Genomic DNA, 14,274 nt, shown 5'->3' with positions numbered 1-14,274 from the left:
AAATGAAATTACCACACAAGTACACCTTCATGAAAAGAAAAAAATCATTGCCAAAAGCAAAATGAGATAAAAGATTGCACCAAAAATCATTTCACCATGCTAATAAAGAGAGAAAAGGTTCCTTTTTTTCAGTAGAAATTTTAAAAACTTGTGATAAAAATGGAAATTTTAAGTCCATTTTGTAACTATTTTAATTTTTGTTTTTGTTTTTTAAAATGAAGTCGGATACTACTTCCATCTCCATAAAAAACCAAATCAAATTTTGATAACTTTAAATTGTTTTTATTTTTGAAATTTGGCTAAGAATTCAACCATTAAACTTAAAAAAGATGTAAATTATTATAAGAAATGTGGAGGAAAGAAAATTAATTTTCAAAAACCAAAAACAAAAAAACGAAATAGTTACCACAAGGTAACAGAAATTAAGTTTGCCGGTAAAATGGGGTGGAAATATTCATTGTTGCAATTATACTCTTAAATTTGGTTTATTTAATTCTTATACTTTCAAAATGTTCATTTTAATTCTTTGCTTTCAACTTTTGTTTGATTTAGTTCTTAAACTTTCAAAAATATCTATTTTGGTCCATAAAAAATGAAAAGACAAAAATGATTACTTTTTAAAAGTATAAAAATGATGGACATTTTGAGAGAAATGAACCAAAGTTAAAAGTATTGAACTCAAAATGAACCAAAGTCAAAAATATAGAACCAAAGTAATATTTAAACCAAGAAATTAAGAGTCCAAACATGACCAAACAAGATAAGAGAAGCGTGCAAAAGCTTTAGAGGAAAAAGATGACACGTGAAGGGAAAATGAAAGTAGTAGTAGCAGTAATAGGCAGAACATTCTCAGAAAAGGATAACAGAGAACAGAACTGAACTTCAAGTTGCAAAAAAGAAGCTCTTGTTTGGACATTCTGATAAAGCAAATTCTAACAGTTCTGAGTCAAAAAAATAACACTGAAACAAACCCATCATAGCACAAAGACAACCACAGAACACTAATCTAAAAGGGTAAGACTTAAGAGAGAGAGAGAAAGAGTAGAGAGGGCTGCTGATATTTATGACATTGTATAAGATTAGTGATGAGTCAACAATATCTCACTGCATTTGAGGTACAAACCCAAAGAGTAATGTAAAACCACACCCATTAATCATACAAACCCAAAGTTTGCCACTTTCTTCACCCCTCAAATTCAGCAAGACTCATCACAACTGACAAACTTGTTTGCAGTTGAAAGAAAAAAAAAACTATGGATGGATCTTGAAGAAACTATTAAGATGGCTGACTTGAGAGTTTTTAAGCATTGTCCATTTGGATGTTGTTGCTGGTTGAGTTCCGTGGATTAGCACCAAAAGGACTAGCGGAGAAACTGTTTTGAGTTTGGCCAGCACCGAATGTAAACTCGTGGGAAGGTACGTCTATGGGCAGGCGGGAAAAGATCGATGTTGCACCAATGCTGTTGAATGGAGTTGTAGGAACTGGGTCGCCAGTCTTTGGGAAGCCAAAGCTAAAAGAAGGCGGACCAACAGGAGGGAAGATTGGCAGGGTTGGGAGGGCGTTTTCAGATAATCCAAAAACCTTCTGCTCATACTCTTGCAGCTGCTGATAGATAGCTATTTTCACAGACCAAAAATGTTAATCAAGACTACTATTTGCGGATGAAAACATTCCAAAGAAAGAATAGAAAACGTTGGAGATCGAAGCTGAATGAAATGGAAAACAATCAGAACAAACAGGTTATATGACCAAAACATGGATATTGCATAGAGCTTCATTAAAGAGCAAGCAGATACAGTGCAGGCCCATGTGATGAATAAAACTTAAGAAATGGTTATACTATTTGGTTAAAAAAAATAATAAATAAATAACAAATGAGCAATTTACGGTTACTAGTAGGTGTAAAGACATGCCTTATGGCAGCTCGTGAACCAAGAAACGCACATTAGACCAAATAATTCGGAGATTTAGGGAGAACTGAATGACAGATATTTTCTTATTCAAAAATCAGAAAAAGGAACTTCAGTATAATGTGTGATATACATACATTCAGTTAAGTCTACGGATGGTCTCCGCTCTTTCACCCACTGATAACTCTGAGCAAGTCTCCAACCTTTACATTTCATCAAGAATGCTATAACAATAGCTGGAGACCTGTAATACATAAGTGTAACCTATTAGAGAGGATAGTTATGCAGAACTAAACTTCTTTCATATGACCATTTTTGTTCTTTGATCCCACGTCGACATAGGCACATATAAATTGCAGAGTTCCAGCTTTATCTACGAATAGGGAAGAGGATAACAAATGTGAATAGTTCAAACCTATTTTTTCCTGACATGCAGTGCACCAGAACCCGAGCTTTGTCTCTTTCACATAACTCTGTAAATCATAAGCAACACCGGGCAAGTTAGACTTCTGGAATAAGTGAATGATAGAAAGCTAATGACATGTTCATAACCAAGTCATTTGTTCAGTGTAATCTAATACTGGATTAAAGTAATAGCCTACAAGACAGCCATCGGAAGACTATTCTGCATCGGGCTTTTTTTAAGTCATGTTTGAATGAAGAACGGTGCAACACATGGACTAACCTAACAAATGAATTAGCAGATACAACATTTTGGAGAATATAAATAAAGGGCACCTAGAAATTCAACAGCATCATCGAAAGGTAAAGTCTTATCATATTGGAGGCAGTGATAAGTGAAGGAGTTCTTGTAGAGATTTTGACAAGCAGGCACAGTCTGCAAACATAGAGAGGAGAAAACCAAATGTCAGACGGGTATTTTCAGAGCACCTAATATATTTCAGAGGCAAGTGATAACATATAACAGTCGGTATAAGTAACAACCACGACTTCTATGACATCCAAAAGAGATAACCGTGATATGTATTCTACAATGAAACTTCTTTTTAGTATAATCATCAGCCTGATCAAACTTGTTTTATATCCATGGAAGCCGACAACTTGACATCATTGCATTCGGTATAGATAATGCATAATCGATCAGCAAAATAACTCACCCCCTCCATTTGATTCAAGGTGTACCGAAGGTGAGCAATCCTATATTTCAACATATATACATAAAAGTAAGTCATCCATCGCACCGTTAAACTTTATCCAATGCAAACTATCACCACCCCAGTCCAAAAAAGTTGTGCCCATCAAACAATTTCCGACAGGAACTATTCCATCCCCACAAAATCCATACCGAACTAGATAATCTACACCATGAGGCTGAAACAGAGAAGAATAAAAATGAACCAGAACCCAACTTTGCAGACAACAGTCCTACAAAAATTTTAATTTCAATGGTCAACTGCCCCATTGAGATCCAATTGGACAAGACCATAACAAGCAACTACAAGATGATTGTCGCTGATGCATATCAGAATTGAAATAGAATAGTTATAAAACATTCAGATAACAGAACAATCTAAAAGGCTTAAATCCATCACCTAGAAAAAGAAAAGGCAAAAACCAGTAGCAACCTAAAGTTTCAATCAATTCTATGTACTTGATCCAAAAAGGAGGGGAATAAAATCTAATGACACAGAGAATGAAGAACTGAAACGTACGTTAAGAACGCGGGAGATTCCTTGAGTCTTCAAAAGTTCAGAGCGTGAAGCGTTATCATAACTTCCCAAATAAAGAAACTCCGGCAAGATCTCAGAAGGAAACGCACTAACTTGCAACGAAGTTTTCTCCGATGTAGCTGGAACCCGATGACCACAAATCCCACAAACTTCCCCTTCTTCATATTTGTGGTAATGGCCACAAACCCCACAAGGGTTCTCTCTTTCCCTCTTCCTCATAGCCTAAAACCGCGATTGAGCTGTGACCCAGATGAGAAAAACTTTCTAAATCACCAAGAAAGCACCACGGACGATGAAACAAAAAGCCCCCAAATTAGAATAGAATCAGAATCGGACTAAACAAGAAGGGGAATTAAGCCAAAATCCATATGAATTCCCACCTAGATAGAGACAAAATTAGGGGTTTCAAAAGATGGGTTGTTATGAGAGGGGAAAAACAAACAAAAAGCACTTCTGCAGGCAGCAGATACAGAAAGGCGTTACCACGAAGCTTCTTTGAATTAGATTGATTGCGTGAGGAAGAGTTTTTGAATTTGGGTGTGGTGAGTTCTGCTTCTGACAACGAAAACGCAAAGGGATCAACAGCTACTATATATTGAATCGCCAGATACAGACGGATGACATCACAAAACGCAGGGTTTTCTTCAAGATTCCCCAGATGCGTTGGGTTGGACATGTGATAAACTTCATACAAAAATTTAAAAAAAAAAAAAAGCAAAAAAAGCAAACTTTTTTTTTAATTTTTTTTTTATTTTCCTCTTGTAATTTTTCACTGCTTCATAAGATTTATAACCTTCATAACATTATTCAAAAGATTTCAACTGATTTCATTAATGTTGATCTGAAATATAATTTATAATTCTGAAGATTGATTTACCAAGATAATCTTAACTACCTTTTGAATACTGATTCCCACTTCAGAAAAATTAGTAGAAACAGATATCAGTTATATATTCAATATATTTCTCACATGACCAATATATAAATATAAATATATATTGAAAATCACAAAACCAAATTTTATATCTTACTTTTTCATAAAATTAGTAGAAACAGATATTAGTTTTATATATATTTAACAACATGTGGGGTGAGAGAGTCGAATTCAGGTTGACAGTAAAAGTTTGATGAGAAATTGCATAGATGGACAAAATAGGACATTCAATTAGAAAAATAGCCATTTTGTTAACAGTATGATTTATGATAAAAAAAAAAAATGTTGATGTGAAAGGCCCATCTCCCTATTTACTTTTCCTTTGGACATTCCTCTTAAAATACAACTTTGAATTTTATTATGAAAATTTCTATTTGTTTTGTCTTTTTTGAGTATAAAAAAGGTTTTAGCTTGTTTTTAGTACATCATATTTGCATAAGATGCCTTACCAAAATTAATATTTATGTTTGAGTTATATATTTATGAGCTTGACAAAGAGTTTGGTTATTTTTTTAGTATATGGTATTTATATGACGATAATGATTAGTCGTTAGCTCTTTTTAGTATAACATATTGCTAAATTTAGCAAAAGATTAATCAACTGGATTCAAAACAATATATTTGTATGGAGAATTTAGTTATTTACTCTAAGGTATTTGTGGGGCATAGTCTGAATGAGTAAAGAATACATAGAGTTGAGTTGTTTTATATTTAATTGTTACAAGGTATTTACATGACTCGGTCTAACAAATATTTAAAATGTTTAGCTAGTTTTAGTATAAGATATTGATGTGACAAAGATAGAAGGAAAAATTCTAGCTATCATATTAGTCGAATAAGATTTTAGAATTACTTACTCTAATGTTTTAAGTGTTAGGTGATTTCATTTATATAAAGTAAAGAACTTAGGAATATAAAACACTAGGAGGAGAGGATCAAAACACAAATACCTCTTTATAATTATGGAAAATAGATTATTAGGGTTTGTTCTTTTTTTTCTTTTCTTTTTTGTTGCTTAGTGGATACTTTGTAAATTAGGTCCTAATTCTCCAAATATATCCTTTTTTTTTCATACAAAATGAGATGTATATACTTTTTTTTAGACAAATTTTAGATTTTCAATAACTATTTTTTGCTTTATTTTAGGAGATGTTTTTCGGATTTTCTTTTCCAAATGTTGGTTCATTAAAATATTGATTTCTTAATTTAGTTGATTATTTTATTTTTATTATATAATTTTTTATTCGTTATGATTCTACATATTTTGTGTTGAATATTGGTGTTAGAGGTACTTTTGACATTTGATAAATCGTATTAAAAATTTTGAAAAAATTATTTGGCCATTTATCCAAACAAAAAGTCTGATGGTCATATTTCAAAATGCACATTTTAATTTGACTATTTATGCAGTTGGTTGGCCCAAGTTTTATTCTGTAAGTCTAAACTCATTTTAGCAGTTATTTAACAATATATTTCTCACATAACCAAAATTCCAAAATTTATATTTTAATTTTTCATATAACTAGTCTAATAACCAATTTTAGAATATAGTACCTCTATTGCAACTAATTCTCTCACATTTAGCCAATAATATAGAGTTTACAAAATATAAATTTAAGTTGAAAGACATCTTAATAATTCCTTACAAAATGGTAAATTATATGCAAATTTTAGCAGTATGGCTATTTAGTCATTACATTTAAATCACAACAATTTAGTATTTATTTAATAAATATTATAACCTACTTTTTTTTTTTAAAAAAAATTAAGTTAAAATTTATGAAAGACCAATTTATTTCATATTGTACTAAAAAATTATTTCATATTGCAACTATATTTACCAATACCATTGGCAACTATTATTCTAAATGTAAGATAACTATGGAATTTCAAAATAAATATTTTTAATCTCTAAAGTTTGAAAAATAGTTTTAGATTATCTCTAGACTCATTTCACTATTAGTTGACCTAACAAAGTATTGATATAGTGAATTATATGTTGAGCAAACTCGAATGATGTGATAATTTTAAAATAAGAGGTAAAAATATAATATTTTTTAGTAGCCTTTGCTGAATTGAAATGTTGATATACATCGTTTCTGAATTTTAGGGATTAAAATGTCAATTTTAAAATATAAGGGATGAAATAATATTTTGCCAAATATTGGAAGTTACAATCAAACAGAACCTGAGATTTGTGTAATTACCCCCCAAAAAAATCGTTTCTTTTTCTTAAGATAGCTGTGAGGCTTATCCAACTTTATGAGTAATAAGTAACCAATCATGTTGTTCCACGTCACTGGGCCCCACATGTCCAGTAGCAGAGAATTTCTTTGTTTTTTCCTTTTTTGTTTTGTGTTTTTTTTTTTCAAACGTAATTTCTACGCGTTGGGTCATTGTTCTTACTTGGCTTGGCTGTTCATTTATGTAAAATTGGGGGATAAAATTATAGACATGTTTGAGAGCAATTATGAAACGGTCATACTCACTTGTATCTTTTGTACGATTCGACTGTTATCCAATTAAAATATACCACGTGACATTTTTTTTAAATTATATATTTTTAATTTTTTTTTATTTGTAGGATAAAGAGGAAGGGAGCATGATGGTTAGATGTAGCCGTTGCTCTTTTAAAAATCACTCTAAAACATGTTATTAATCATTCAAAACCAATTTTGATGATTTGAAAATTATATTTAGAAATGTAAAATTAAATACTAAATCATATTTCAGTGATTAAAAACATATTTTTATGTGGTATTGTATATGACAAAAGTAATTTTAACAATTTCAAAATAACTTCCCAACATGCACTATAACATATAATTGATTGACCCCTTTTTACTACTTAAGAAACACTCCTGGAATAGTTTTAACAGTTTTCTTTACAACATAAAGCCAATAAAAGCAAAAGTGATCTCCATCAAAGAAAAGTTGTGGTTGGGGTTTAGGAAGCTTTTACATCAATCAAACTGTAAATAAAGCCGAAGCTATTGCCTTCAGATTTTTTATGTGCTCAACCTGGCTTTCATTCAAGTTCTTCGACTTTACGAGCGGGATCTCACCATGCGTTAAAGTTTGTGTTGAAATAAGAAGTATTTTTCTCAATGACGTTTTAGTCTTTTTACGCATTCCTACTATTTTTAGGTGTCTATCAGATCTATTTATTTTTTAGGCTTGGATGGTGTTTGTATGACAAAAATTAATAAAACTTTTCTATCGTGATTTTTTCTCCTTGTACTAGGGTTTTTTACGTAAATCGTGTTCTCCTTTCTTCTTCTACTCTTTATCCTTTATTTTCAATATGGTATTAGAGCATGGTGATGAAACCCTAGCTCCGATGGAAGAAATTCAATCTTCAACCTTGGTAGGTGATGGGATCGTGACAGAAGCAACCAGCCTCGCGGCAATTGGTGATGGGATCGTGACAGAAGCAACCAGCCTCGTGGCAATTCAAGCGACTGTTGATCGATATCTCCGTTCGGTTCTAAATCTCGAGCTACATGGGCAACTATTGAGGACCAACCCAATCAAATGGATGAGAATTCCATAGAACCTGCCATCGACGACGTTTTGCCCAGATAGTGCCGAGCAACCAAACCCAGCCGTTCGCCGTCCAACCCAACCTCACGAAGGTCTATCGACGGTCTGGACAGTGCCCAACAGCGTTGTCCGACAGCCTTGTCGATCCCAACGGCCCCGTCTGGAAGTAGCGGCTCCGTCTGGCAGCACCTAGCGTCGATCCCAGCACCAATACCAGCACCGATCCCAGCAGCCTCGTCTGGCAGTAGCAACGAACGATTCGGACCATACCCAGTGCCGATTAGATCTGGAATGGCAGCTTCGGCCATGATGCAATCTCATCATGGGTATCCAATCAAACCTCAAATCCGGATAAGTGACCCAGTAAGGGAAAATTCTGCTTCAGTCATTTATGGGCAGACATACCCGGTTCCTACACTCCATGGGGAACTTCAACAAGAATTGGCAAGTCTCCAACAATGGATGGCAGACATCGGGGCAAAGTTGAACGGCCAGGATTCCTCTAGTTTACAATTGTATGCGGAAAATTCGGTAACTGTGTTTCCTAGTTTACCTACTGCAAATATTTTATCTGGAACTATGGGAAATCCTGCAGGGGAAAAGCTAAATGGCCAAAATTATTTTTTCTGGTCCCAATCTGTTTGAATGATCCTCGAAGGACGTCATAAGTTCGGATATTTGACTGGTGAAATACCGAGACTGAACCCTGGGGATCCCCAAGAATGTGTCTGAAAGGGAGAAGATTCGTTATTATGATCAGTGTTGATAAAACAGTATGGAATCTTATATTGGAAAACCGACACGAGACATTTGGGATGTAGTCCAAAGGTTATATTCAAAAATACAAAACGCATCATAACTATACACCCTGCGTAAATAGGTCCATAAATATAGATAAGGGACCATGGATGTGACTTCATACTTCAAGAAGATGTCTTTATTATGGCAGGAGATGGATTTGTGTCGGGAAGTTGTTTGGAATTGCTCGCATGATGGAATTCAATACTCAAAGATAGAAGATGTTGATCGGGTTTATGACTTCCTTGCAGGATTATACTCAAAATTTGACACGATTCTGAGTCGGATACTAGGGCAAAAGTCGATACCGTCACTTTTGGAGGTCTGTTATGAAGTTCGATTGGAGGAAGACAGGACAAGTGCTATGAACGGTTATGTGATTACAGCTGTGGACTCTGCGGCATTTGGGGTAAAATCATCCGGATCGAAGAATGACAAGCAGAGTGGAAAATCGCCCCCGGTTTGTGAGCATTGTAAGAAATTACAGCACACGAAGGACCAGTGCTGGAAATTACATGGTCGGCCCCCGAATGGCAGACGCCAATCTTCAAATGACAATTCAAAATCTGGTCAAGCCCTCGTGAGTGAAACTATTGATGATGCCTTTCCATCTCAAGTGGCCAAACTGAATGACCCAGGTACAACTGGAATCAGTACAGTTGCTCAATCAGGTACCACTCAATCTCTTGGTCTCTTTATTGAGGGACAAGATACTTGGATACTAGATTCAGGAGCGACTAATCATCTTACTGGCTCATCTGATCGGTTCCTCTCGTACTCTCCGTGTGCTAAAAATGAGAGGATTCGAATTGCAGATGAGTCCTTCGCTCCAGTTGTTGGAAAAGGTCATCTGTCTCCTTTTCCAGGGTTGGTTTTACAAACTGTCCTGCACGTACCCAAAGTTTCTTATAATTTGTTGTCTATAAGTAAAATAACCAGGGATTTGAACTGCAGAGTTATCTTTTCACCTGACGATGTTTCATTTCAGGACTTGAGCTCGGGGATGACGATTGGCACCGCCCGACATAATAAGGGCCTCTATTTCATCTCTGAAGATACTACCTCTAGTAGCCTTTCTAGGACTAGTCTATTATCATCATTTACAATTTCTGAAAAAGACCATCTGTTATGGCATTTTTGCCTCGGTCGTCCGAACTTTCAATATATGAAACATTTGTTTCCCCATTTATTTTCTAATGTGGATATTTCTTCTTTGTCTTGTGATGTTTGTATACGTGCTAAACAGCCTAGGGTGCCCTTTCCCTCTCAACCTTATAAACCATCCCGACCTTTCAATTTGGTTCATAGTGACGTTTGGGGTCCATCGAACATTACTACCTTATCCGGCAAGTGGTGGTTTTTCACCTTCATTGACGACCACACCCGTCTCACATGGATATTTCTACTTGTCGATAAGTCCGAAGTTCCCTCTATTTTCCAACAGTTCTACACTACAGTCAAGACCCAGTTCAATACTAAGATTGTTATCCTTCGGAGTGATAATGGGCGAAATTTTTTAATAACACTCTTCGTGAGTTCTTGAATTCAAAAGGGGTTGTCCATCAAAACTCGTGTGCTATACACTTCAATAAAACGGAGTAGCCAAACACAAAAATCGTCACCTTATAGAAGTCACTCAGTCGCTTATGCTTCCGGCATCTCTTCCCTCGTATCTTTGGGGAGATGTCATTCTTATTTCAGCTCACTTTATCAATCTTATGCCATCCCGGGTTCTTAAGTTCCAAACACCCCTCGAGTGCTTTAAAGAATTTTTTATGTCTACGCATCTCTTCCCCGATGTCACTCTTCGTGTGTTCAGGTGCACTGCCTTTGTTCATAGCCATGGCCCTCACTAAACAAAGTTCGTCCATCGTGCTTTGAAGTGTGTCTTTGTGGGGTATCCATTTCACCAACGGGGCTATAAGTGTTTCGATCCATCCTCAAGGAAGTATTTTGTCACTATGGATGTTACGTTCCTTGAGAATCAACCTTTTTTTCCCGTTAGTCCTCTTCAGGGGAACTCTAGTGAAGAGCTTAACTCATCTTCCTACTCTATCCCTATAAACTTCGAACCTACTCTTGATGCAAACCCCATCCCTCTTGTGCCTGACCCAGTCCCTCCTACTCCTACAAACCCCGTCACTCCTGTGTCTGACCCAGTCCTTCCTACTTTTGATACAGATCCTGTCCTTCCTATGCCTGACCTGGTCCTTCCTACGAAGCAAGTACCCTAGATAACATACCATCTTAGAAAGGAAATAGTGGTCCCTGTTGATGCACCGAGAGCTGCCCAAGTGTCGGAACCGAAACTTGATCAGGTTCAAGCATTCCCTGTTTCGAATGATACTTCTGGAAATGAGAATGAGTGTGTTGAAGGTGATATAACGACAAATGGTGAAATTAACAGAAGAATGCCAGATGAGGACAAACCTACAAGTTGTAATGAGGCACTAGAAGGAACTCAGGAGAATGAGGTCTTGGCACAAATGAGCAAGTATGATCACCATCCCTGTACTGTTGAGGAATCTGGAAGAACAGGAGATTATGATGCCTCCCTTGATATACAAATTGCCCTACGAAAAGGGACTAGATCATGTACCAAATACCCCATGCATAACTTTCTGTCTTAAGGTAACTTGTCACATGGGTTTAAAGCCTTTAACACTAGTTTGGATACTATGATGATACCGACCAGTGTGCATGTTGTCATGGAAGTTCCTGATTGGAGAGTTGCTGTCATGGAAAAAATGAAATCTCTCGAAACAAATAAGACATGGGAACTTATTACTCTTCACAAGGACCACAAGACAGTTGGGTGCAAATGGGTGTTCACTGTCAAGTATAAATTTGATGGGATTCTCGATAGGTACAAGGCCAGGCTGGTTGCTAAAGGGTTCACCCAGACATATGGGATTGATTACTCGGAAACTTTCTCTCCAGTAGCAAAGTTGAACACTATTCGAGTCCTTCTCTCAGTTGCTATTAACAGAGACTGGCTCCTCCATCAACTTGATGCAAAGAACGCTTTCCTGAATGATGAGTTAGAAGAAGAGGTGTATATGAGCCCACCTCCTGGGTTTGAAGCAAGATTTGGCAATAGGGTCTGTAAACTCAAAAGGTCCTTATACAACTTAAAACAATCTCTGAGAGCGTGGTTTGACAGATTCACTACCTTTGTTAAGTCCCAGGGGTTCGTTCAGGGACATTCTGATCATCCTCTGTTCACAAAGAGATCCGAATCTGGAAAAATTGTTGTTTTAATTGTATATGTTGATGATATAGTTTTGTTAGGAGACGATATTGCAGAAATTGATAGATTAAAGCAGAGAATGGCAAGTGAATTCGAGATCAAGGACCTTGGCAGTTTGAGGTATTTTCTTGGTATGGAGGTAGCAAGGTCGAAGCACGGAATATCCGTGTCTCAACGAAAATACACTCTAGACTTGTTGAAGGAAATAGGGATGATGGGAAGTAAACCTGTTGATACTCCTGTTGAAGTCAATACTAAACTAGGAGATTCTGTTGAAGGAGTTCCTGTGAGTAAAGAGAGGTACCAACGTCTCGTAGGAAAATTGATCTACTTATCTCATACTAGACCAGACATATCCTATGCTATTAGCATGGTCAGTCAATTCATGCAGACTCCATACAAGGAACATATAAGGGCTATTACTCGGATTCCGACATATTTGAAGTTGACTCCTGGAAAGGGATTAATGTTCACAAAACATGACAATAGATGCATTGAAACTTATACTAACTCAGATTAGGCAGGATCCGTTACAGATAGAAAATCGACCTCAGGATATTGTACCTTTGTGTGGGGGGAATCTTGTTACCTGGCAGAGTAAGAAACAGGGTGTGGTAGCTCGGAGTAGCGCTGAGGCAAAATACAAGGCTATGAGTCTGGGAATATGCGAAGAGATATGGTTGAAGAAAGTCTTGTCTGACCTTCACCAGGACAATCAGGGTCCCATGAAACTTGATTGTGACAATAAGGCAACTATCTTTATTACAAACAATCCGTGCAACATGATAGAACCAAACATGTAGAGATTGACAGACATTTTATTAAAAAGAAACTGGACAATGGTAGGATTTGTATTCCCTACCTACTTTCGAGTCAACAGGTTGTTGACATTCTTACCAAAGGGCTACTGAGACAGAGCTTCGACACTTGTATTAGCAAGTTGGGTCTGATTGATATTTATGCCCAAACTTGAAGGAGAGTGTTGAAATAAGAAGTATTTGCCCTAGGGGCATTTTAGTCTTCTTACGTGTACCTATTATTTTTAGGTGTCTGTCAGATCTATTTATTTCTTAGGCTTGAGTGGTGTTTGTATGACAAAAATTAATAAAACTTTTCTATTGTGGTTTTTTTTCCCTGTGTTAGGATTTTCCACGTAAATCGTGTTCTTCTTTCTTCTCCTACTCTTTATCCTTTATTTTCAATAGTTTGTTTTCTTACCATTTTACCAATCCTAATTCCTAAATAAGTCTCGATATCTATAATATGTTAGAGCATTAAAATCATCGATTCAAACCAAATGCTATTGATCAAAATAATGCGAACTCATAAAAACAAGAAAATACACCACTCATTCTTGTGACAGTGATGTTTCCAAATCCCTCCTATGATATGCAATAGGTACTGTACTAAACTAGAATGATGTAAGCTAGCTAAACGTTAAGACTAAATAGGTCAAAACCAGAACTTTCTCTTCATCTCCGGTACGATGAGCAACGAACAGAGCAAAAGGTTCATGCACGATTGTCCCGAGCAATTTATTCCTTCACCCAAGGACCCGACAGCAAAGAAAGATATCTTAATTTAGATGAGGATGGAGACTAGAGAGTGGGACTGTGTGTACTTGTTTGTCTTGAAGGTGCATTAATTTGCATGTGTTGTGGTTTGGAGGTGCTTTAAGGTTATAGGGAAAATAAAGGAAGAGAGGTCCAGGCTAACTATATCAGTGTACCAAGGCAAAAACTTCAACTGCCTCGTCTGGTCTTTGTTTTAGTCCTTAAACTGTCTCTTTCTTTTATTTGATCCCATCTCTGGCTTTCACCTCCTAACTGGATAATTCATTTTGCTGATAGTAATAGTTCAACTAGAGAGAGAACACAGAGGTCCAGGGGAAGGCAATGGTCATGACTATTCTATTATGAACTATCAAGTGGGTCTTTTGGTTAAACCTGACCTGTCATTTAAGAAAAAACTGATGCCGAAAGTCGCAAGTACTGCTGCATGATAAAAACCTGATCATAACCAACAAAACCGACCAAAACTGAACTTTCAGAAATGGACAAAGTCTCTTCAGATCCAATCGGTCAAATAAAATTTGTGCCTTACCTTATATGCAATCAAGCTAACCAAAATGTATAGCTTAAATCGAC

The 14,274-nt window shown here is 36.1% G+C and overlaps 1 protein-coding gene across 2 annotated transcripts; it reads right to left on the bottom strand.

The window, feature by feature from the left end:
• Positions 1-1,029: 1,029 nt before the first annotated feature.
• LOC120078403 (protein-tyrosine-phosphatase IBR5) lies at positions 1,030-4,274 on the bottom strand. Of its 2 annotated transcripts, XM_039032675.1 has the most exons (6): positions 4,086-4,274; positions 3,585-3,982; positions 2,650-2,749; positions 2,327-2,384; positions 2,049-2,155; positions 1,030-1,617 (listed from the first exon to the last, which is right to left on the bottom strand). In XM_039032675.1, the coding sequence occupies exons 2-6, from the start codon at positions 3,819-3,821 to the stop codon at positions 1,301-1,303; spliced, it is 819 nt and encodes a 272-aa protein (XP_038888603.1). In that variant the 5' UTR covers positions 3,822-3,982; positions 4,086-4,274; the 3' UTR covers positions 1,030-1,300. The 2 variants fall into 2 exon arrangements, with proteins under 2 accessions (XP_038888603.1, XP_038888602.1); XM_039032674.1 differs by having other exon boundaries at positions 3,585-4,274.
• Positions 4,275-14,274: the final 10,000 nt, after the last annotated feature.

Source organism: Benincasa hispida, chromosome 5 (genome assembly GCF_009727055.1).
Source record: "Benincasa hispida cultivar B227 chromosome 5, ASM972705v1, whole genome shotgun sequence".
NCBI lineage: Eukaryota > Viridiplantae > Streptophyta > Magnoliopsida > Cucurbitales > Cucurbitaceae > Benincasa > Benincasa hispida.
Note: the sequence above shows the minus strand (reverse complement) of the source record. Positions and strands in the feature narration are given on the sequence as shown.

Bases quoted from the DNA above. Each gene is read 5' to 3' on its own strand.
- LOC120078403 (XM_039032674.1), bottom strand. From the start codon at position 3,821: ATGAGGAAGAGGGAAAGAGAGAACCCTTGTGGGGTTTGTGGCCATTAC. The intron at 2,385-2,649 runs GTGCCCTTTATT...TATGATTTACAG, and splicing joins TGATGCTGTTGAATTTCTAG to AGTTATGTGAAAGAGACAAA. The intron at 1,618-2,048 runs GTATGTATATCA...CTGTGAAAATAG, and splicing joins ATCCGTAGACTTAACTGAAT to CTATCTATCAGCAGCTGCAA.